Source organism: Papio anubis, chromosome 12 (assembly GCF_008728515.1).
Source record: "Papio anubis isolate 15944 chromosome 12, Panubis1.0, whole genome shotgun sequence".
Classification (NCBI taxonomy): domain Eukaryota; kingdom Metazoa; phylum Chordata; class Mammalia; order Primates; family Cercopithecidae; genus Papio; species Papio anubis.
In genome coordinates, this window is record NC_044987.1 from 123,319,313 (window position 1) to 123,343,450 (window position 24,138).

Here is a 24,138-nt window from a genome sequence, read left to right on the forward strand (position 1 = left end):
CACCAGCAGGCCAGGGAGGGCCAGGGCACCCCCTGCACCAAGGTCGCAGCTGGGAGTGTGCCAGCCACACTCAGGACGATTCATCCGCGGAGGCCTCCCTGCCCTGACTGGGACTGATCTCCTTTGGAAGAGGGGCCTGATGGCTCAGAGACGAAAAGATCCCAGGTGGAGAGTAGTCCCCTCCTAACGCAAGTGAGAGCAGCCCTCACAACATTTGCCAGCAGAGTCCCCAGATGTCTGGAAAGATGCTGTCCCCACAGGGAAAGAGGAGGAGGCCAACAGGGCTGCTCCCCAGCTCCCACCAGCCCAGGAGCCCGCGGCAGAGCAGGCCACAGGTGACACCTCCATCACCACTCAGGACCTGGTCCCTTCAGATGCCAGCGAGTCTTCCGCCCCGACCCATCCTCTCAGTGAGGCTGGAGGCCCCAGGATCCTCACATCCCTCAGTCCTTCCCGAGCAGCTTATGGCCGTGCACTCGGATCACGGGCCCTGAGGAAGGGGCATCCCAGACATCTCAGGCCACGCTGGACACAGGGGACAGGCAAGGACCCTGACACAGAAAACATCATCCTGGCCACTGGCCCACGAGGGACACGGGGAGCCAAGGGATCAGTGGGGCCCTGGTCCAGGGACCCCCCCCCCAGGCATTTCCCATTCCCAAAATGTGTAGTTGGGAGAAATGGGGGTGGGCACAGCTCCTCGTGCTGTCAGTGGCCTGGCGGGCAGCAGCTATTGCATGGGAGAGAGGCAGGTAGAGTCTCTGAAACTGCTTCCCCTCCCGCCCCAACTGGGAGAGTCAACCGAAAGCAACGTCTCATCTGGGAAGGGACAGAAGTAAGTGGCACCCTCGGAGCCTGGTGGGTGCAGGGCCCTGGTCCCCGGTCGTCCTCCCTTTCTTAGCAGTCTGGCCCCGCAGGACCCAGGGTCCCCGGCGGGTGGAGGGGATTGGTGCAGACCAACCCAGTGTAGCCCAGTGGCAGCTGACCGCCGGGTGGAGATCAAGTCGGCCTGGAGGCTGGGAGGTGTGGACACTGATCTGGCAAATGCAATCTTTTCTATTCTGTTGCCAAAGATGGACAGGGAACACCACGCGAGCCTGTGGCAGAACCGTGCGCCACCAGCAGGGCCCTGTCAGACCCACTGAGTAGAGCAGGTGGTGGACCAGCACCAATGCCTCCTCCCAGCACAGGATCAGAGCACGCGGATGGAACAGGCAGGCTGCCCTGACCGGGTCCCGCACCACTTTTTCCCAAGGCCTGTCCCTCCGTTCATGTCCGGGGCTGCAGTGAGAATCCCGGGGGACCAGAAGATGGAGGAGGCAGAATTCAGAGCCTGGGGCTCCATGCGTCAGCCGTGGGTGAGGGAGCAAGTAGGATCTCGACGGCACTGAACTCCACTCGGTGAGGGGAGCTTTAGACCATGGTGTCCCCATGGCAGAGCCAGACACAGAAGCCAGGCCATCCTGTGTTGCAGGGAGACAAGGCCCGGGATAGAAGGCAAGTGGAGGCCTGGACATGGCCCCTTAGAACAAACTCTGTCCGGCAGAAGGAAGAGCACTTAGGCAGCTGGGCCTGAGGACTGACTCCTGCAAGTCGGCATTTAGTATGAGACGTTAATATTTTACTACGTGGTGGCCGGGCGCGGTGGCTCACGCCTGAAATCCCAGCACTTTGGGAGGTTAAGGCAGGCGGATCACAAGGTCAGGAGTTCGAGACCAGCCTGGCCAATATGGTGAAACTCCATCTCTACCAAAAATACAAAAATAAGCCGTGGTGGCGGGCGCCTGTAGTCCCAGTTACTCGGGAGGCTGAGGCAGGAGAATCACTTGAACACGGGAGGCGGAGGTTGCAGTGAGCCGAGATGGTACCACCTCACTCCAGCTTGGGCAACAGGAGTGAAACTCCATCTCAAAAATAAAAAAAAATTATACTATGTGGGCCGGGCGCCTGTAATCCCAGCACTTTGGGAGGCCGAGGTGGGCGGATCATGAGGTCAGGAGCTCGAGACCATCCTGGCTAACACAGTGAAACCCCTTCTCCACTAAAAATACAAAAAATTAGCCGGGCGTGGTTGCAGGCGCCTGTAGTCCCAGCTACTTGGGAGGCTGAGGCAGGAGAATGGCGTGAACCCGGGAGGCGGAGCTTGCAGTGAGCTGAGATCCGGCCACTGCACTCCAGCCTGGGTGACAGAACAAGACTCCAACCCAATTAAAAAAAAAAAAAATTATACTATGTGAATACAATCACTGCTGCGTGGCCTGGAAAACATCCCGTAGCAAAGGTGTTCAACATCAAGACACACTGTGAGTTGTTGGTTATCACAGCCATTGTTAAAGTTAAATCTTATAAATTTTATAAATTATCAATAAAATTTATCCTATAGAGCCAAAGTCATCATTACTCAAACACATCACTCTGCAATTACACGGCTGCACGCTACTGTCATGTGAGCTCCGGAGGTCACTGATGTGGACCTGACCGCCCTCTGCGGTAAAAGGCTACAGCAGGGTGAGCAGCCGCCCGTCTCTGTAAGTTCCACCTGCAGCGATGTCCTCTGGGGAGTCTGGCCTGGTGGGCAAAGGAAAATGGGCCCATGTGGCACATCAGGAATTAAACAGGTCGCGCTGCACACGCATGGGCCTGCAGGCCCGCAGCTCCTGCCCTGTGACCCCTCCCCTGCCAGCCCTGCCCACCTGCCCCTCTGACCAGTAAGTGCACAGCATCAGCTCAGTTTGCAGCAGTAGCCTCTGCCAAGGAGGGTCCAGGAAGAAACAGAAGACCACACAAGGTGTTTCCACACAGGAGGATGTAACCTCAGGAGCTGCTCAGAGGCACAAACCAGGTTCCTTGAGAAAACAGGTGGCAGCTGGGAGGCTTAGCTGGCACGGTAGTAGGGGCAGGGAAGAGGCAGAGATGATCAGAACCTGGAGATCTGGGCCCAGGGACCAGACACCCAGAGCTCTGGGTGGCGTGGGTGCAGCTGGAGCCCAGCGATGGGCGAACCTCACCCAAATTGGGCCTCAGGTAAAGGGCCATGGCTCCTAACTCCACGGTCCAGGCCTCTGCCACTGGCATCCCACAGCCCCCCTCTTCCGTCCAGTGGCCTGGAGGGCTCCTTTGGGATTGAAGCGGCACTGGCCAGCCAGACTCGGCCTACACTAAAGACACAGGGGACCTTTAGCCCCCACACCCACACGGAGCAGGACTGCAACCCAGGAAAGGACGAGGCATTTCAGCAGATGAGGCCTGTGACAAGTGAGGCGAGGGCTTTGGGGGAACTGCTGGGACCTGGCGTGTGTGGAGGCACCAGCACAGGCCTGGCAGGAGCCCTGAACCGGGACAGTGAGGTCCTGCAGCTGCTACAGCCTGGGGGTGTGGAGAACTCCCAGCGTGAGGGAAGTCCAGGACCCCTACACCCCTAACAGATGAGAAATGTGCTCACTTGGGCTCTAGAGGCCCTCTTAGCCCTCAGCCCCTCCTTCCTCCCCGTCCTAAAGTAATTTGATCCTCAGGAATTTGTTCCGCCCTCATCTGGCCCCTGCCAAGTCCCAATTTGACAAATGCCAGGAAAAGGAAATGGTTGAGAAATCGAAACTACTGGGGAAAGGGAGGGCCCGCAGAACGATCCCACTAACCCGACCACCGCTGGCCTTCACTTGAGACACCATGAACCACACGGTCCAAACCTTCTTCTCTCCTGTCAGCTTGGCGGCCAGCCTCCCAGCTATGAGATGCTCCAGGAAAGAGCACGAGGTGGCTATGATGGGGCGCCCCACAGCCCCTGCTCCCCGACGTCCCACCCAGTGATCCCACATCCGCAGCGAGACCTCCGTGCCCGACCATGTTGTCTGGTCCCTGTTCAACACCCTCTTCGCAGACCCCCTGCCTGGGCTTCATAGCGTTCGCCTACTCCGTGAGGTGCGTATGGCCCCCAGGAACTCAGAGGGTCCCGGTGAGCCTGGGCTCCACCTGCCCAGAAGCTGCCTGGGGTGGGGACTCGTGTGTCCTGTGTGAGGTTTGTGTGTGTGCCTCTGTCCCGTGTGTGCCCACGTCCCAGTAGCCTTTGTCTGTGTGATCTGTGTGTGTGTGGCTTGGGAATCCGCCCAGTGCAGGTCTAGGAGGAGGCTCCAGGAGGCTGGCTGGCTCAGGGGTTTGTCCCAACGTCCACCCCAGCTAGAGCAATTCTCCCTACAGCCCAATACCAGAAATTACACCTCACCTTCCAGGCTGGCACCCCAGGCTCTCCCAGAAAGTGAGAGGGAACTCACAGGCGGCTTCACCCCGTGGTGGGAGGCAGCCTGTGCTGGGGAGCCAGGCAGGAGGAGGATGAGCCCTGAGGCCCCTGGAGGTCTGAGCCTGGTGAGGGAAGGCTGGGGTGGTCCTGAACTCCAGAGTGGGGGAGGAGAGTGGGAGCCACAGCACATGGCTCTCAGCGGAGGATCCTGCTCCCTCACCATCTCTTCTCACTCCAGTCTAGGGACAGGAAGATGATTTGGCGACCTGACTGGAGCCCCAGGCCTATGCACCTCCACCATAAGTGCCTGAACATGCGGGCCCCTGATTTTGGGCATCCTCATGACCATTCTGCTCATTGTCGTCCCGGTATTGATCTTTAAACCCATCGATAGGTCAGGAGACATCATTCAGGCCAGGAGCTCTGCCCATAGCCTGTGTCCCACGTGCTCCACCTTCCATTCCTCGCCCTGCCCCCAGAGCCGAGTCCTGTATCAGCCTTTATCCTCCACACTTTTCTACAATGGCATTCCAGCCAAAGTGTACATGTTTCTGCAATTGCCGCTGCGACTTCACCTGGGAGGGGAGGTCCTCCTCTGGGTCTGAGCGTGGATCTGCGACCTAGCAGTGTGGTCAGTCCTGCACTGCCAAGCCTCTGCAGCTCTTGGGGACGGGAGGGCAAGTGCTCAGGCCTTCTGGTTTCCGGCCTCCTGCTGTGGGCAGCAGCTGGATCAGGACCCTGGGAGGGGAGTTCCTATGTCCTGGAAGTCTCAGCCGACTCAAGGTGGGGCTCTTTCGGGACGTCAGTGCTGAGTCGGGACACACCCTGGGCCCCAGGATGCTCTCTTGGCCTGTCAACGATCCAGGCTGTCGGCTGAGGGACAGAGGGAAGGGCTTGAGCCCCCAGCAGGGCCAGGAAGGGGCAAGGTGGCACCGGCTCCCCAGCTGCTCCCAGGCCCCTGCTCTGTGGTGCTAGGGACCTGGCTTTTAGTTCCTCAGGGGTGGAGGGAGCACCGAGGCTGTCTGGAGCAGCCAGTCCTGCACATGTGGGCGGCTCAGGCCCGTGGGAGGGAGGGGAGGCTTTGTGCCCAGGGCGGCGGCAGCTGAAGGAGCCCGGGCCTGTGGCCCCTGCCTGGGTGACCCAGGTGCTGCTTCATGGCCACTGCCGCCTCCAGTCCGGCAGGCATCGTCCCTGCTCCCCGCGGTGGGGGCGGCACAGGAGCAGTGGAGCTGCCCTCATGGAAGTTCCCACCACGGGTCTGACCCTGGACAGACTCCCCCGCCCCGACCTGGTTACAGCGCCCTTCCCAGTTCGGTCTCCGGTGTGGGCGTCTGGGGTGCCGTGGGCAGCCGCGGTGGGAGCTGGGGTGGCCCTGCCCGCCCGCCCGCCGTCCGCCCCCGACTCCGGGTCTGGATCTGCTCCCCTCCGCACCCACCCGCCCAGACCCGGAGCCGCGCTCTCGGCCCAGGGGTCCGGCCTCCCCCTCGAGGGTCTCCGGAGCTGAGTTCCAAAGGCGGCGGACTCCGAAGTGGGCCCAGGCGGGAGGCGCGCGGCCCACTGAGGCGGGAGGGGAAGCGGCGGAGGCGGGAGCTCAGCGGCGCCCCTGGCGGCGGCCGGCACAGGTGCAGGTCCCGGAGGAGGCTCCGCCCGCAGCCCGGACCCCGAGGGGCTGCGCGGGGCGCGGATTGAGACCCGCAGCGCCTGACGAGCACGGGCGTCCCTCTCCCTCCCCTCGGGCGTCCCCGACCGAGCCTTCCGGCCCGCTCTGGGGCTCCACCTCCCCTTCACCCGCGGGGGCCCGGTTTCCCGCGTCTCCCGGGGCCCTCCCTGGGCGGGGCCAGCCTGAATCCAGGAGGTGACCTGTGGGAGGACTTGGTGGTCCGGGAATCACCCGGGCGCCCAGTCCTGTGACCCCGTAATGGGTTCTCTTTGCGCTCCGGGACCAGAGCCGTTGGTGCATCCCGGGGCAGGGGACTTGCAATGGGAAGGTGGAATTCGCGCAGAGCCGGCTGCAGGGGAGACCCGAGTTTGTTATTACTCAAATCGTCTCCCCAAACGGGGGGATCCGCGTTTTGAAGGATGATTTGGTGGGGGAGGCGGCCAGTGAGTCAGGAACGGACCGGGCCCGGTTGGAGATGAAGCCTTGGGGGTCAAGCTGTCTTCCCAACCCTAGCCCAGCTCTCCTGGGTAGGGGCCACAGGACCAGAGGAGCCAGATTGTGGGTGGGTCTGGGTGGCAGCTGATCCATTGAGTGCAGGGTCTGTAAAGTATCTCAGACTCTGATTCTAGGTTCTACAGTCGTGCTGTGATCCTCAGGAGCAACTTGGGGGCTGGCGGGGTCAGAATCTTCCATCCTCCCAGCTGCGTGACTCCTAAACCATCATTTCCAATCACTTGCGGCTAATGTGTTAGTCCTGCAAAGAGCAAAACTAGTCCCCAGGCAAGAAGGGGCTTGTTCAGCCTTCATGATAAACGCTTCTCCCCAGATTAATTTAGGCGAAGCCTGGGATTGAGCAAGGAAGGACAGCTTGGAGGTTAGGGCAGATGGAGTCGGTTGGGGTGGGCTTCCTTCACTGTCGTCATGCCTCAGTGATGACACAGCAAGGTGGTTTCATTTCCATGCCTGCCCCTCAAGTCCTGCCTCCCTCTTGTGCCCTGCAGTTTCTTCCTCCTAAACCACAAAAGCACCTTCCACAGGAGGTGAGCTGCACCCCACTCTGCAGTCACGTGTGGCCTTTGATAGGAGGTCACAAAGCCTTGCAAGGGGAGTTTGTTTAGGCAGCCCTGGATCTCTCAGGCAGGCTCCATCCCACACATCCACCCCTGTTGCCGGTCCTAAGTGGCCTGGGACGTGGTTGGGGCTGGCAGTGGCCTGTTGGGGATTGGGTGGAGGGTGGCGGGGTTGGTGTGTGCGAAATGGGGAGGCCCAACAATGACTCCAAACAGGGCGATGGCGAGTTCTTTTTTTTTTGGCTGCAATGGGTAGGGAGGGGGCTGATGGTTTTGGAGCTCAGCTTTTTGAGATGGAATCTGCTATGCCCGTCTGAATAAAGGCCAGATAAAGCCCTTTCCTTCCAAGAACTCTCGGCGTCTGAGGGTTTTGTCTGTGACTCGTCCTGCTACAATTTCTAACATCACCAGTAATTTAAAGCTAGCTTAATGAATTTTACTTGCGTCCACATGAATGTATGAAAAGCATTTAGGCTTTTATTTAATTTATGAGTACTCTATAAGTTTAAGCTAAATTTGGTAACTTGTGGCCAAAACATGTAACAAAACATGTGTATGCACACATAAACACACACACACACACTCAAAAGCAAAAGTATGGCTTTTACTGAGAACTCCAGCCATGAGATAGTCATACAAATTCATTGGTTTACACAAACAATAAAAAGAAATGGTTGGATGCAAACAGTGATTTTATCTCTGTAGAAAAAGTAACAACAGCAGACTTAAAGCAGGCAGAAAAGAAAGCAGAAGAGAACTTAAGGCATGTAATTTGCAATTGTAATTCATGATCCTTGTGCCTGAGGGGCTCCCTCCTGCTACTCAGGGTGACAATTCTATGTCCTGTGAAGGGGCCCCAGGCCACAACAACCCCAGACTTGGTTTGTCAACCCTCAGGTCTCTCCTGCATGGTTTGGTAGCACCCTAGCACCCACCCACCCAAAGCCATGGGAAATGCTGGGACTAGGAGGTGGGGGCTGGCACAAGTGTGTCCTGGCAGCTGCAGGCGGGCCTGGAATCCTCCCTGTGTCTGGCAGCCCCTCTTCAGTCAGGGTGCTCTGAGTTACAGTTCCTGGGCCTGGAGGGCACTGGGGCAGGAAACACTGGCCACCAGGCCTCTGACCTGGGAGGTTTAGCCCCCAAACCCGCACAGAGCAGGACCGCAGTCCCAGGAAAAGAGCAGGATTTTGGGAGACGAGGCCTGTGATAAATGGTGGTTTTGGGGATTGTCCTGGCGCCTGGAGTGTGAAGGCCCAGTGGGGCCTGGCAGGGGAGGCCCTGAACTGAGACAGTGAGTCCTGCACCTGCTGACCTGGGGTGGAGGGAATTCCAAGCCTGGAAGGTAAAATCCTCAGGTCCCCCTAGAAAACGCAAGACAGGAAGTCACTAATCTGACAGAGTTTCCTGGTGACTCCTCCCTTAACCTTCTGACACTGCCACTTCCTGCCAAAAGTAATTTGATCCTCAAGAATTTATTCCACACCTCATTTGATTTTGACTGAATTGCCAATTTATAAACAACAGGAAATGAAACTTGAGAGAAATACACACTTCTGAGAGGCAGAAAGAACAGAGGGAAAGGGAGGACTCCACTCACATCCGGACACCACAGCTCTGCTTCACCTCCCGCTGAAAACCACACTTCCTCGAACCTTCACTCAACACTTCTTTCCCTAAAGCCAGAAAATGCACAAGGAGGAGCACAGAAGTGTGTCTGTGCTGAGGGCACCCCAGCACTTATCCTCCAAGGTCCACCATGATCAGCATGTCCAAAGCGAGACCTCGTGCTGACCATATCGTCTGGTCCCTGTTCAACACCATCTTCTTGGGAACTGGTGCTGCCTGGGGCTTCATAGCATTCCTTCTCCCGTGAAGGTGTGGCTGTGGCCCGGGGTGCTCCAGAGGGTGTCAGTGGGCCTGGGGCTCCACCTGCCAGGTCTGCTGCACCTGGGTGGGAGTTTATGTGTCCCTGGTGGGTTTGTGTGCTGCCTGTCCCGTGTGTGCCCCATGTCAGTAGCTTTGTCTGTGTGATCTGTGTGTGTGGCAGGAATCACTTGTAGTGCAAGGTCTGGAGGGCTCTGGACCTCCTCCTAGAGCAGGCTGGCTGGCTCAGAGTTTGTCCCAGGTCCATGGCCCCACAGCAGGTCTCCTACCTGGATGCCGTTCCAGACCCCAGCTGCCAAGGCTCTCCCAGAAAGTGAGAGGAACTGCAGACGACACCACCCCATGGTGGGGAGAACAGCTGTGTTGGGGTCAAACCAGAGGGAGGATGAGCCCCGAGGCACCTGGAGAGTCTGAGCCTGGATGAGGAAGGGGAGGAGGTGGTCCCTGATCTCAGGGCAGAAGAACCAGGGGAAGCTGGAGCCATGGCATGGCTCTCAGAGCCCTCAGTGTCTCTCCCCAGTCTAGGGACAGGAAGATGGTTGGCGACGTGACCGGGGCTCAGGCCTATGCCTCCCATGGTCACTGGCCTCTGGCCCTGATTGTGGGCATCCTCTGACCATTAGTTTCACATCCTGTTACTGGTGTTTGGCTCTGTGGCAATCTACCACGTTATGTTACAGATCATTACAGGAAAAACAGCGTTACTAGTAACATAGCCCGCGACCCTTGTACCACTCCCACTTTGCAATGTTGGCCCTCACGCTGGGGCTGTTGTCCCTGTCCCTTGGTCCTGCCCTAGATACAGCATTTTTGTCCCCACACACCTGTCCACAATGACTTCGTAAAGTGCACATGCTTGTGATGATGCTGTGACTTCACCTGGCATGGGGGCCCTGCTGCACAGTCCCAGCCTAGTCCTGAGACAGCCCAGTGTTAGCCCCTGCACAGTCGCATCCCTCCTCTGTGAAGCTCGCGTTAAGCAGGGAATGTGCTCCGTTTGCTGGTTTCGGCCTCCTGCCATGGGCAGCAGCTGGACCAGGACTGTGGGGTGGGTGTTTCTCTGTTACCAAGGTGGGACACACTGTGTCCAGAATATCTTTAGTTGGGACCACCTGCCTGCCTCTGAGCTGGCTGGAGCAGCTAGTCTTGCAGATGTGTGCGGCTTAGACCCTGTGGGAGGGCAGGGGCTTGGTGTGCAGCTTAGGCCCTGTGGGAGGGCAGGGTAGCAGCTGAGAGGAGCCTCAGGGCTGCAGCCCCTCCTGGGTGATCAGGTGTGTGCTGGGTCAGGCACCTGCCTCCTCAGTCCAGCCGGGGTCTTCCCTGTTCCCCTGGGGTGGGGCAGCCAGTGGCCCGAGGTGGCGCAGAAAGTCCCCACTGTGGGCTGACTGCGGAAACCAGTCAGACCCAGTGACTTCTGCACAAGTCGGACGGAAACTCTGAAGTCTGAACCCAAAACTGGCTGGGCCTCCCTGGGTAGAGAGTTTCCTGGGGCCAAAGCAGGGCCTCACTGTGGCGGCGGGGTCCTCCCACGGGTGCCCTTGCCAGGGGATTCGGAGCTCTCAGCCTGCCAGCAGTGGGACCGCGATGACAAGCCCCGCCTGCCTTCACCTCGGCCGGCGGTACTGCAGGGCTCTCCGGGACCTAGCTGGGGACCGACCGCCTAACTGTCCCCCACTTTCCCCGCCGCTCACCTGCGGCGCCTGTGGGGGTCCCCGGGGAGGGGCCATGGACGCATCGGGGCGCGCCCTCTCGCCGAGGAGTTCCACTTTGCCAGCGTGACCGGGAGCGAGGAGGGCCGGCTCGGAGGTCCTGGGCATTGAGGGAGGCCCGGCGCCGCCGGTCGAAGGAAAGGCGCTCGCTCGCTCCGAGGCAGGGGAGGCCGGCGGGACCAGCCGGGCCCGGGGGCGGCACCAGCCAGGTGCAGGCAGGTGCGGGGTGCGCGGGTGCGGGGACTTCCCCAGGCGGGCAGCATCGCGAGGGGCCCGGGAGGGGCAGCTTCGACCGGGAGCCCGCGGGGGAGGCTCGGGAAGAGGGTCCTGCCGGGGAGACCTCTGGTGCACCCGCAAGGGCCCGGGATCCCACAGTCTTGAGATGTGACGGGAAGTCTGAAGGGGCATCACGAAGGCGGAGACGCAGCGCGCGTCGTGGGTCCCGGGTGCCGAACGCGGCTCGCCCGGCCCAGCAGCGCGGCCAGATCGGTCCCCGCGGGCGTCGGGTGTGCGCGGACCGCGGGGAGGCCGAAGGCCCGAGCCGAGAAGTTTCCCAAGCAGCTCGCGGGGAGCGGACTCGGGTCCCCGTGAGGACGGCATCGCCCGCCAGGCCCCAGCGGCGGGCCTCTCTCCCCTCCTCTGCAGGGGAGACTCGGGCCGCCGGCTCTGGAGAAGGGCAAGACCAGGCACGGCGCAGGTGCTCTGGGTCGGGAGAGCGGCCACGGGGCGCGTCCCAGCAGGAGAAACCCTCCTGGGAGGGACGGGAGCCGGACGCCGAGCCTTGGGCGGCAGGCGCCGGGAGGACACCTGCCCACGGGGTGCCGTGGGCCCGGCCAGGCTGACCCCAGCGTGGACAGGTTTGCCTCCAGAGGGTGGAGATTGAAGGAGAAGCGACCGGCGGACTCGGGTGCGGCGGGGCGGTGTGTGCGGCGGCATCCATTTGCAATCGCTGGAGGGGCCTTCAGTAAAAGAAGGGGGTTTGGGAGGCGGGCTGCAGTGAGCCGAGATCGCGCCACCGCACCCTACCTAGCCTGGGCGGTAGAGCACTCTGCGGGGAAAAAAAGGGTTTAATAGACCCTTTCTGTCCTCTTGAGCTAGTCGCCCCTCCGGGTGGGACCACAGGGCATCTGTCAGGTCAGGGGGAGCCATGGGTGTCAGGCATGCAAAAAAGCGGGGGATCTCAAAGGCCAATCTTAAGCTCTAAATTACGACGATGAAAAGAAAAGTCGAACTCTGTGTGAAAATAGTTGAAGAGACATTCTGAGCTAAATATATGGCTAGTGGTGCCGCCCTCAGGAAATCCTGAGAACATAGGCCCAAGGTGGTCGGGGCCCAGCTTAGTTTTATACATTTTAGGGATACATGAGGCATCAATCAAATACATTTAAGAAATACATTGAAAAAAAAAAATAAATACATTGGTTTGGTCCAGAAAGGCAGGACAACACAAAGCTGGGGGGTGTGGGGTGGGGGCGGCGGCAGCGCAGCAGCCTGCAGGTGAATTTAATCGTCTCGTTGATGATTGAGTCACTGAGTTTGTCTAAAGACCTGGGACTGGTAGAAAGGGGGTGTACAGGTTAAAATAATGATTGTGGAGACTGAAGTTCTTTTGAAGTTTTATAGTGGCTGTCCTTAGGAGACAATAGATGACAAATGTTCCCTATTCAGATCTTTAAAAGGTGCTCAACTGTTAATCTCCTCAGGACTGGGAGGGTCTGGAAGAAAAAGATTTAGCTATGTTAATAGAGATTCTCTTTTTTTTTTTTTTGTTTAGCCTGGGCGACAGAGCGAGACTCCGTCGCCCAGGCTGGAGTGCAGTGGCAGGATCTCAGCTCACTGCAAGCTCCGCCTCCTGGGTTCAAGCCATTCTCCTGCCTCAGCCTCCCCAGTAGCTGGGGCCATAGGCGCCCGCCACCTCGCCCGGCTAGTTTTCTGTATTTTTTAGTAGAGACAGGGTTTCACCATGTTAGCCAGGATGGTCTCGATCTCCTGACCTCGTGATCCGCCCGTCTCGGCCTCCCAAAGTGCTGGGATTACAGGCTTCAGCCACGGTGCCCAGCCAATAGAGATTCTTTACAGATGCAAATTTCCCCCCACAAAGAACGGCTTTGCAGGGCCATTTCAAAATATGGCAAAGAAATATGTTTTGGGGTAAAATGTTTTTTTATTTTCTTCCTTGTATCGTAACGTTATGCCAGGGTCAGGTTGGAAAGTAAGTCATGATATACATGGTAAAATAAAACCCATCTGATGAGAATTTATGGTTTGTAGGGCATGGCTTCCCAAGCCCCTTAGATAGGAATTTGGGCAAGATAAAAAATCAGAGTTTAGTCCCCAATCATGACGAGCCGCTGAGTTTTGGACAAGGCCTATTGTCATTGAAACAAACCGGGCGCGGTGGCTCACGCCTGTAATCCCAGCACTTTGGGAGGCCGAGGCGGGCGGATCACAAGGTCAGGAGATCGAGACCATGGTGAAACCCCGTCTCTACTAAAAATAGAAAAAATTAGCCGGGCGCAGTGGCGGGCGCCTATAGTCCCAGCTACTCGGGAGGCTGAGGCAGGAGAATGGCGTGAACTCGGGAGGCAGAGCTTGCAGTGAGCCGAGATTGCACCACTGCACTCCAGCCTGGGCAACAGAGCGAGACTCCGTCTCAAAAAAAAAAAAAAAAAAGAAAAAAAAAAAAGAAACAATAGCCTATATGTCTCTCAAAGTCAGTTTGGCCACAAAACCCAGGAATAATTAAGGGAAAGTCAAAATGGGGGGTGGGTTAGCTCAGTTCACAGTTTCAATAATTCTTCTCACTGATACTGTTACAGCAGGTAGCTCCTGAGGCTTCAGCAGGACAGGAGAGCGCTTCCCACCCCCAACCAGGAATGTCAGGCGATCCCTCAGGTGATGGTCAGATGGTTGTTACACCGTTTCTCTAAAATAATAATTGGTAGTGACCAGCGCCAAGGAAAGGCAGTCTCCCAGTAGATAGAAAAAACCCGAAACGTGGTCAGCAGCTTCCCAGTAAGACCTCAGGAGTTGGGTGAGTGGCTCCAGCATGCGCATTAGGAGGTCAAACGGCTGGTTTAACTGGCGCATGACCTCCCACGAGCTTTCAGCTGGTAGGGGAAGAAGGCCCCAAGTGAGCATGCGCAGAGCTCCAGCAAACACCCTGCATGCAGCCACTCCCGAGTGCTGGCAGACCACCGTGTTTGCAGATAGCCCGCGCCACAAGAAGAATGCGGAGAAGGGACGGAAGACGCAGAAGCCACCACAAAAAACCCACGTCGAAGATCCACCTGCTTACTTCATGTCTTAAGTTGCCCACTTGGCCCTCTTCCCAGTGCGGTTCCTTCCTTTCGTTCCTGCTCCAGAGCTTCCCCTCCTGCTGCTCGCCTTGGTCTCTCCTTCTGCCTTATGCCCCTCAGTCGAATTCTTTCTTCTGAGGGGGCAAGAACTGAGGTTGCTGCAGAGCCACATGGATTTGCCACCACTAACATTTTCATGCCCTGTGACTCAGATACATTCCGCTGCTAACAACATAATTTTTCACAAGGTGGTTTTACATTTTCAAAACTGGACAGATGGGATTTGCCCCTATTAACGTAAGTTTTACCTAAAAATCTAAAAGACGATGAGCTATCGTCTAATCTCAGATGGGGGCATAGATGAGAAAGTGGCAGAAGGTGAGCATTGTGGATGCTGGTAATGGGTACGGAGGGGTTATTGATTTTAGTCTCCATTTATTATTTTTCCCAAAACACAGGTACACAAACACCCAAAAATAGATGAGCTCCAAAGAAGGTGCTATGGTTACACTTTGTGTTCCCACCTAAATCTCGTCTTCATTTATAATCCTCGTTATGCTCATAACCCCCATATGTCACCCGAGAGACGAGGTGGAGGGAGCTGGGTCACAGGGTGGTTCCCCATACTGTTCTGCTCAGAGTGAGTTTTCTAGAGATCTGATGGTTTTAAGAGCATTGGGTAGTTCATCCTTCATTCATTCTCCTTCCAGCCGCATTGTGGAAAAGGTGCCTGTTTCCCCTTCAACTTCTGCCATGATTTTAAGTTTCCTGACACCTCCCCAGCCATGTGAGTCAATTAAATCTCTTTAATGTATGAACTACCCAATCTCAAGCAGTTCTTTATACTAGTGTGAAAACAAACGAATATGAAGGTTAAACTCCCATCCTAGGCAGATCTACTCTGCCAGAGTCAGGGCTGCTAGAGAGTACCTTGGGGCAGGCACATGGCCGTCTATCTGGCCTGATCATCTGGAATCTGCATCCAGGTCGCCAGACCCCTGAGCCTGCAGAAACATCGACACTTCCTATGAAGAGCTCGCCATCGCCCTTGCTAGGAGTCACAGCTGGGCCTCCCCAAATCGAACACCATCCCCGCCACCCTCCACCCAATCCCCAACAGGCCACACCAGCCCCAACCACATCCCAGGCCACTTAGACCAAACTGTGGCTGGGTCCCGGCAAGCCAGGGGTGGATGTGGATGGAGCCTGCTCTGAGACATCCAGGGCTGCCTAAACAAACTCCCTGCAAGGCTTTGTGACCTCCTATCAAAGGCCACACGTGACTGCGGAGTGGGGTGTGAAGGGTGGCCTGCCCCTCCACACCTGTGGGCGTTTCTCGTTAGGTGGAGATGAGACACAGAGACAAAGTATAGAGAAAAAGTGGGCCCAGGGGACCAGCGCTCAGCATACCGAGGACCCATGCCAGCACTGGTCTCTGGGTTCCCTTAGTATTTATTGATAATTATCTTTTTTTTTTTTTTTTTTTGAGACGGAGTCTCGCTCTGTCGCGGAGACTGGAGTGCAGTGGCCGGATCTCGGCTCACTGCAAGCTCCGCCTCCCGGGTTTACGCCATTCTCCTGCCTCAGCCTCCGGAGTAGCTGGGACTACAGACGCTCGCCACCTCGCCCGGCTATTTTTTTGTATTTTTTTACTAGAGACGGGGTTTCACCAGGTTAGCCAGGATGGTCTTGATCTCCTGACCTCGTGATCCGCCCGTCTCAGCCTCCCAAAGTGCTGGGATTACAGGCTTGAGCCACCGCGCCCGGCCTGATAATTATCTTTACCATCTTAAAGAAAAGGAAGTGGCAGGATAATAGGATCATTGTAGGGAGAAAGTCAGCAGGAAGACATATGAATAATGATCTCTGTGACATGAATAAGTTTAAAGGGAAATGCTGTGCCTTGATATGCATATGCAAACATCTCCATAAACCTTTTAGCAGCATTGCGCCAGCAAGTCCCACCTTTTGCCGTGAGGCAGTTTTCTCCTGTCTCAGTAAACAGAGCATATCACCGGGTTTTACACAGAGATGTTCCATTGCCCAGGGACGGGCAGGAGACAGATGCTTTTCTCTATCTCAACTGCCAACCACTGCCAAGAGGCCTTCTTTCCTCTTGTACTAGTCCTCCTCAGCACAGACCCTTCACGGGTGTCAGGCTGGGGGATGATCAGGTCTTTCCCTTCCCACGAGGCCATATTTCGACTATCACATGGGGAGAAACCTTGGACAATGCCTAGCTTTCCTAGGCAGAGGTGCCTGCGACCTTTGGCAGTGTGCCTATCCCTGGGAACTTGAGATTAAGAGAATGGTGATGACTTTTAACCAGCAAGCTGCCTTTAGGCACTTGTTTGACAAAGCACACCCTGCACAGCCCAAAATCCTTTAAGCCTTGAGTCACCACAGCACCTGTCTCTTGCAAGGACAAGGTTGGGGGTAGGGTCACAGATTAACAGCATCTCAAATACAGAACAAAATGGAGTCTCTTATATCTACTTCTTTCTATATAGACACAGTAACAGTCTGATCTTTCTTTCTTTTCCCCACAGGGTGCGGCTTCAATTTCCTGTGGAAGGTGTTTTGTGGTTTAGGGAGGAAGAAACTGCAGGGCACAAGAGGGAGGCAGGATTCTGAGGGGCAGGCATGGAAATGAAACCACCTTTGCCAAAGTCATCACTGAGAGTATGACGACAGTGAAGGAGGTCTGACCTAACCGACTCCGTCTGGCTCCTAACCTCCAAGCTGTCCTTGCTCATCCCAGGGCTTCGCCTAAATTAATCTGGGGAGAAGCGTTTATCGATGAAGGCTGAACAAGCCCCCTTCTTGCCTGGGGACTAGTTTGCCTTTGCAGGACTAACACATTAGCCGCAAGATTAGAAATGATGGTTTAGGAGTCACGCAGCTGGAGGATGGAAGATTCTGACCCCGCCAGCCCCCAAGTTGCTCCCGAGGATCACAGCACGACTGTAGAACCTAGAATCAGAGTCTGAGATACTTTACAGACCCTGCACTCAATGGATCAGCTGCCGCCACCCAGACCCACAATCTGGCTCCTCTGGTCCTGTGGCCCCTACCCAGGAGCTGGGTTAGGGTTGGGAAGACAGCTTCGACCCCCCAAGGCTTCATCTCCAACCGGCCCGGTCAGCACTCCTGACTCACTGGCCGCCTCCCCACCAAATCATCCTTCAAAACGCGGATCCCCCCGTTTTGGGGGAGACGGATTTGAGTAATAACAAAACTCGGGTCTCCCCTGCAGCCGGCTCTGCGCGAATTCCACCTTCCTTATTGCAAGTCCCCTGCCCCGATGCGACCAACGGGCTCTGTCCCGGAGCGCAAAGAGAACCCATTACGGGGTCACAGGACCGGGCTCCCGGGGTGATTCCCGGACCACCAAGTCCTCCCACAGGTCACTCCTGGATTCAGGCTGGAGCCCCTGCCCAGGGAGGGGCCCCGGAGACGCGGAAACCGGGCCCCCGCGGGTGAAGGGGAGGTGGGAGCCCCAGAGCGGGGCCGGAAGGCTCGGTCGGGGACGTGCCCGAGGGGGAGGAGAGGGACGCCCGTGCTCGTCAGGCGCTGCGGGTCTCGGGGTCCGCGCCCCGCGCAGCCCTCGGGGTCCGGGCTGCGGGCGGAGCCTCCTCCGGGACCTGCACCTGCGCCGGCCGCCGCCAGGGGCGCCGCTGAGCTCCCGCCTCCGCCGCTTCCCTCCCCGCCCCGCGGGGCCGCGCGCCTCCCGCCCGGGCCCACTTCGGAGTCCGCCGCCTTTGGAACTCAGCTCCGGGAGACCCCCGAGGGGAGAGGGCGCCTGGACCCCTGGGCCGAGAGCGCGGCTCCGGGTCTGGGGCGGGTGCGGGTGCGGAGGGGGAGCAGATCCAGACCTGGAGTCGGGGGCGGACGGCGGGGCGGGCGCGCGTGGCCACCCCAGCTCCCACCGCGGCTGCCCACGGGGCACCCCAGACGCCCACACCGGAGACCGAACCGGGGAAGGGCGCTGTAACCAGGTCGGGGCGGGGGAGTCTGTCCAGGGGTCAGACCCGGGTGGAGGGAACTTCCATGAGGGCAGCTCCACTGCTCCTGTGCCGCCCCCACCGCGGGGGAGCAGGGACGATGCCCGCCGGACTGGAGGCGGCAGTGGCCACGAAGCAGCACCTGGGTCACCCAGGAGGGGCTACGAGGCCCGGGGCTCCTTCAGCTGCTGCCCTGGGCACAAAGCCCCCCTCCCTCCCACGGGGCCTGAGCCGCCCACATGTGCAGGACTGGCTGCTCCAGACAGCTCGGTGCTCCCTCCACCCCGAGGAACTAAAGCCAGGTCCCCAGCACCACAGAGCAGGGCCTGGGAGCAGCTGGGGAGCCGGTGCCACCTTGCCCCTTCCTGGCCCTGCTGGGGGCTCAAGCCCTTCCCTCTGTCCTCAGCCGACAGCCTGGACTGCTGACAGGCCAAGAGAGCATCCTTGGGCCCAGGGTGTCCCCGACTCAGCACTGACGTCCCGAAAAGAGCCCACCTTGAGTCGGAGCTGAGACTTCCAGGACATAGGAACTCCTCCCAGGGTCCTGGATCCAGCTGCTGCCCACAGCAGGAGGCCGGAAACCAGAAGGCCTGAGCACTTGCCCCGTCCCCAAGAGCTGCAGAGGCCGGAAGGGGCAGTGCAGGGACTGACCATACTGCTCATGAAAGGAGGGGCCAGCTGGGCGTCCTGGGTCAAGTAGGGGCTCAGAAAGCTGTGAAACCCCCATCTCCTGCATCGGTTCTTCCTTAGGTCCTAGATGAATAGTATTGAAGATATATGCCTAAAGTTCCTAACAGCAGGATTTGTTTATGCGTTTTCTTCCCCAAGAAAGCTATAAACAGCGAAAATTCTGCTGTAAGCTTCCCTGTGTCCTCTCTCCCTCTTCCTTCCCCCTCCCCTAAAACTAAAAGGAATGTTAAAAAGCCCTTTTTCTGTGACCAGCAGACCTTATCTATGCTCCCAATTCCAATTCCTTGTGAACATACTTTGTAAAGTCCTGTGAGATCCTGTCTCCTTTGCTATGCCGCTGCAAGGTCATAAAATAGATAAAATTAGATAAAACGTAAGTTGCAATTCCGGTTTTCCTCAAAATCTAAGACACGTCACAAAATAATTTACTGCCTTTGTTTCTTGCTCTGGTAATACCTTCCCGCCGCATGTATTTCCTGCCTTAAAGAGTTTAAAAGGCAATCACCCAAAACCAGCAGTGGCTACCCGCTTGGGACCCCTTCCACGCCGTGGAATCTTTGTATTGTCATTCTGCTCAATAAAGCCTACAGTTTCTTTTTCTCTTGGTCCGTGTCTCCATCACTTGTCGCGGGCAGCCGACACACCAATTCTTTGGTGGCGTGGCTAAGGCAAGAACCTTTGGTGTTACATTTAATCTTAGAACCAGCAGGACCCCTCCCCAGGTGAAGTCGCAGCAGCACCAGAAACATGTACACTTTATTGAATGCCATTGTAGAAAAGTGTGTGAGGATAAAGGGCTGATACAGGACTCAGCTCTGGGGGCAGGATCAGGAATGGAAGGTAGAGCACGTGGGATACAGGTTATGGGCAGAGCTCCTGGCCTGAATGACGTCTCCTGATCTATCGATGGGCTTGGAAGATCAATACTGGGACGATAATGAGCAGAATGGTCATGAGGATGCCCAAAATCAGGGCCCAGCTGTTCAGGCACTTGGCGGTGGAGGCATAGGCCTGGGCCCCAGTCAGGTCGCCAACCATCTTCCTGTCCCTAGACTGGAGGAGAAGAGATGGTGAGGGGAGCAGGATCCCTCCGCTGAGACCATGTGCTGTGGCTCCCACTACCCCTGGTTCCTCCCCACTCTGAGATCAGGGACCACCTCCTCCCCTTCCTCACCAGGCTCAGACTCTCCAGGGGCCTCGGGGCTCATCCTCCTTCTGCCTGGGCCCCAGCACAGGCTGTTCTCCCCACCACGGGGTGAAGTCGCCTGTGAGTTCCCTTCTCACTTTCTGGGAGAGCCTGGGTGCCAGTCTGGAAGGTGAGGGTGTAATTTCTGGTATTGGGCTGTAGGGAGAATTGCTCTGGGCTAGTGGATCGCTGGGGACAAACTCTGAGCCAGCCAGCCTCCTGGAGCCTCCTCCTAGACCTGCACTGGGCGGATTCCCCAAGCCACACACACACAGATCACACAGACAAAGCTACTGACGTGGGCACACACGGGACAGAGGTGCACACAAACTCACACAGGGACACACGAGTCCCCACCCCAGGCAGCTTCTGGGCAGGTGGAGCTCCAGGCTCACCGGGACCCTCTGAGCGTTCCCTGGGGCCATACGCACCTTCACGGAGTAGGCGAACGCTATGAAGCCCAGGCAGCAGGGGTTCATGAAGAGGGTGTTGAACAGGGACCAGACAACATGGTCGGGCACGGAGGTCTCGCTGCGGATGTGGATCACGGTGGACGTCGGGGGAGCAGGGTTGTGGGGTGCCCCCAGCACAGCTACCTCGTGCTCTTCCTTGAGCATCTCGTAGCTGGGGGGCTGGCCGCTGTTGACAGGAGAGAAGACGGTTTGGACCGTGTGGTTCATGGTGTCCGGGGAAGGCCAGTAGTGGTCGGGTTAGTGGGATGGTTCTCAGTGGGCCCTCCCTTTCCCTAGTAGTTTCGATTTCTCAGCAGTTTCCTCTTACTGGCATTTGTCAAATGCAGAGTTGGCCGGGGCCAGATGAGGGCGGCACAAATTCCTGAGGATCAAATTACTTTAGGACGGGGAGGAAGGAGGGGCTGAGGGCTGAGGGGCTTCCTCTCTAGAGCCCAAGTGAGCACATTTCTCATCTTGTTAGGGGTGTGGGGGTCCTGGAGACTTCCCCTACGTTGGGAGTCTCCACACCCCAGGCCAGCAGCTGCAGGACCTCACTGTCCCGGTTCAGGGCTCCTGCCAGGCCTGTGCTGGTGCCTCCACATGCCAGGTCCCACAGCAGTTCCCCCAAAGCCCTCGCCTCACTTGTCACAGGCCTCATCTGCTGAAATGCCTTGTCCTTTCCTGGGGTTGCAGTCCTGCTTTGTGCGGGTGAGGGGGCTAAAGGTCCCCGTGTCTCTTAGTGCAGGTCAGAGGCCTGGCGGCCAGTGCTGCCTGTCCCAAAGGAGCCCTCCAGGCCCAGGAACCCGGGGACTCTGGGGAGCACTGACGGAAGAGGGGGCTGTGGGATGCCAGTGGCAGAGGCCTGGACCGTGGAGTTAGGAGCCATGGTCCTTTACCCTGGAGGCCCACCTGGGTGAAGGCTCCCAGACCCCCTCCACGCGGCCCAGCGGCACCCACGCTGCCCAGAGCTCTGGGTGTCTGGTCCCTGGGGCGCCCTCCAGATCTCCAGGTTCTGATCATCTCTGCCTCTTCCCTGGGTCCTCACACGGGTGCCAGCTGCTTCCTGCAGTTGCCACCTGTTTTTCTCATGAACTGGTTTGTGCCTCTGAGCAGCTCCTGAGGTTACGTCCTCCCTGTGAAAACACCTTGTGTGGCCTCTGGGTTTCTTCCTGGACCCTCCTTGGCAGAGGCTACTGCGGCAAACTGAGCTGATGCTGTGCACTTGGCTGGTCAGAGGGGGCAGTGTGGGCAGGGCTGGCAGGGGAGGGGTCACAGGGGCAGGAGCGTGGCCTGCAGGCCTGTGTGCAGCGCGACCTGTTTAATTCCTGATGTGCCACATGGGCCCATTTTCCTGGGCTTCTTTGCCCACCAGGCCAGACTCCTCGGAGGACATCGCTGCAGGTGGAATTTACAGAGATGGGCGGCTGCTCACCCTGCTGTAGCCTTTCACCGCAGCGGGTGGTCAGGTCCACATCAGTGACCTCCGGAGCTCACATGACAGTAGCGTGCAGCCGTGTAATTGCAGAGTGATGTGTTTGAGTAATGATGACTTTGACTCTATAGGATAAATTGTATTGATAATTTATAAGATTTAAAAGATTTAACTTTAACAACGACTGTGTCTACTGTCGAATCACAGTGCTTCTCGACATTAAACACCCTTGCTACGGGATGTTTTCCAGTCCACGCAGCAAGGATTGCGTGATTGGTAGTGGGTGTCCAGGCTCTTGGCGTTTTGAACAAAGAATTGTACAGAATGCGCAAAAGCAAGGAAAGAATGAAGCAACAAAAGCAGAGATTTTTTTCAAAATGAAATTATTTTTGGAAATAAAAAATGATTTTTTAAAATGAAAATGAAATCGTTGCAGAAAGCCACCAATCAGAGGCTAAAGTGAAGTTACAAAGTTGCACTTCTATGCAAAGACTTGTCCTCCTATCAGAAGCTTCAATTAAGTTACAAGGGTACAGTCCTATGCAAATGTCTGATTGATTAGAAAAAGCCAATCAGAGGTACTTTCAATTTCCCATGTGCCATGCAGAAGTGGGGGTTTGCAAAGGGAGTAAGACTTCCTAATTCCAGGAAGACAGTGTGAAATGGCCTCCAGACCCTATTCTCCTGCCTCAATTGTATCCCGAAAGTAAAGTGTTTTTTCTTTTTGAAATGGTGTCTCGCTATGGTGCTGAGGCTGGAGTGTAGTGGAGCGATCTCTGCTCATTGCAGCCTCTGCCTCCTGCGTTCCAGTGATCTCCTGCCTCAGCCTCCTGGGTAGCTGGAATTACAGGTAATCTGCCACCCTGCCCATCTAATTTTTGTACTTCTAGTAGAGACGAGGTTTTACCATGTTGGCCAGGCTGGTCTCGAACTCCCGACCTCAGGTGATCTGCCAGCCTCGGCCTCCCAAAGTGCTAGGAGTATAGGTGTGAGCCACCACTGCCGGCCCTGAAAGATACTAATGTCTTATATGAATGCCCACTTGCAGGAGTCGGTCGTCAGGCCTGGGTCCCTAAGTCCTCTTCCTTCTGCTGGCTGGGGTGAGCGCTAAGGACTTAGGCACGTCCAGGCCTCCACACGCCTTCTATCCTGGGCTGTGTCTCCCCCACACACAGGATGTCCTGGGATTTGTGTCTGGCTGTGCTGTGGAGACACCTTCTCTCTTCATGGTCTGAAGCCCCCGACTGGACGGGAGTGCTGACTGAAAACCAAAAATAAAAATCTAAGCCCCTTGCCCCCACCCCTTGCCCCCATGACTGAATGGAGCTCCCTTGGCCAAGGGAGTCCCAAACAAACCTGAAAAACTGAATTCACAGCCTCGAAGGGAAGGGCGGTTGGACAGGCCTACTGATATCCCCTCCCTGTGGAGTTTAGGTACAACCGACCAGCAGTAACACTGAGATAAAGCTCATAGTACTGACAAAACAGACTCTTGGAGGCAATAAGGTACCAAATTCCAACCTGACTGTGGTACAGCGTCACATGACAGTGTAGACCCTGAATATCTGAGGAAGTTCTCCGTCAATTTAAGAGCAAGGTTAAGGATGCACGGGTGGCAGAGCCTCAGGAGGCTCTGACAGGGTGCCCAAGGTGGTCGGGGCACAGTTGGTTTTACAGGAAGACGTGGACATCAATATATGTGTGACGTCAGTTCCGTCTGGAAAGACGGGACAACCAGAAGTGGGGAGGGGGCTTCCAGATCACAGGTGGAGAAGAGACAAAGGATCGCATTCGTCTGAGTTTCTGATGAGCTTTTCCAAAGGAAGCGATCAGATATGCATTATCTCAGCGAGAAGGGTAACTTTGAGTTCTATTTGTCTTTTGCCCGCAAGGAATTTCCCTGTGGACAAATTGTGAGGCAAGTATGTAGCTTTTTTGTTTCGGCAGTCGCCGTTTTTAGGAACAGAATGGGCGGCAGCTTTGCCCTAAGCAGTTCCCAGCGTGACGTCTCCTTTTGGTTCAGTGATTTTGGGATCCCAATATTTATTTTCCTTTCACAACAAATAGCAGGCTCTGAAGGAAATAAAAATTATTTACCCCCAAAATAAACTTATTTTTATTTTTGAGGCGGGGCCTTGCTATGTTGCCCAGACTGGTCTCCAGCTCCTGGGCTCAAGAGATCCTTCTGCCTCATCCTCCCAAAGTGCTGGTGTGAGCCACCATGCCCAGCCTCAAAATAGATTTCTTTGGCATATTTTGAAACGGCCTTGCACAACTGTCTCTTATTAAGGAAATTTGCATTCTGTAGAGAATCTCCTTCCCTTTCTAGGTCTTTTCCTAACATTTAACTAACAGCCCTTTTTAAGGGTGGAAAAGAGATATTTATCATCCTTCTCTCCAGCCTGCTGCCTGGAGGCTCATCTGCATAACAAGCACCTCGCCTTCCACAGCCCCTGTTATCTAAACTCAAGAATTTCTTTCGACTAACCAACTCTTTTTTTTTTTTTTTTTTTTTTTT

At 56.6% G+C, this 24,138-nt stretch overlaps 1 protein-coding gene, 1 long non-coding RNA gene and 2 pseudogenes across 3 annotated transcripts; 2 read left to right on the forward strand and 2 right to left on the reverse strand.

The window, feature by feature from the left end:
- Positions 1–3,666: 3,666 nt before the first annotated feature.
- Positions 3,667–9,464, forward strand: LOC116269828 (annotated as a pseudogene).
- A 4,574-nt stretch (positions 9,465–14,038) lies between these two features.
- LOC116269793 lies at positions 14,039–15,030 on the forward strand. The gene is made up of 2 exons (XR_004177616.1): positions 14,039–14,153; positions 14,567–15,030. It is a non-coding gene; the product is annotated as an uncharacterized LOC116269793 (long non-coding RNA).
- Positions 15,031–16,303: 1,273 nt separating this feature from the next.
- On the reverse strand, positions 16,304–19,320 carry LOC108582112 (annotated as a pseudogene).
- Positions 19,289–20,524, reverse strand: LOC100999022 (interferon-induced transmembrane protein 3-like). 2 transcript variants are annotated; one of them, XM_031653857.1, is made up of 3 exons: positions 20,168–20,524; positions 19,725–19,892; positions 19,364–19,603 (listed from the first exon to the last, which is right to left on the reverse strand). In XM_031653857.1, exons 1-2 carry the CDS (start codon positions 20,414–20,416, stop codon positions 19,755–19,757), a joined length of 387 nt encoding a protein of 128 aa, XP_031509717.1. In that variant the 5' UTR covers positions 20,417–20,524; the 3' UTR covers positions 19,364–19,603; positions 19,725–19,754. The 2 variants fall into 2 exon arrangements, with proteins under 2 accessions (XP_031509716.1, XP_031509717.1); XM_031653856.1 differs by lacking the exon at positions 19,725–19,892 and having other exon boundaries at positions 19,289–19,603.
- Between the last annotated feature and the right edge of the window lie 3,614 nt (positions 20,525–24,138).

Excerpts from the sequence above, each read along its gene's own strand:
- LOC100999022 (XM_031653856.1), bottom strand. The coding sequence starts at position 20,416 with ATGAACCACACGGTCCAAACCGTCTTCTCTCCTGTCAACAGCGGCCAG. Across the intron at positions 19,604-20,167 it reads CGTTCGCCTACTCCGTGAAG|TCTAGGGACAGGAAGATGGT; the intron begins GTGCGTATGGCC and ends CTTCTCCTCCAG.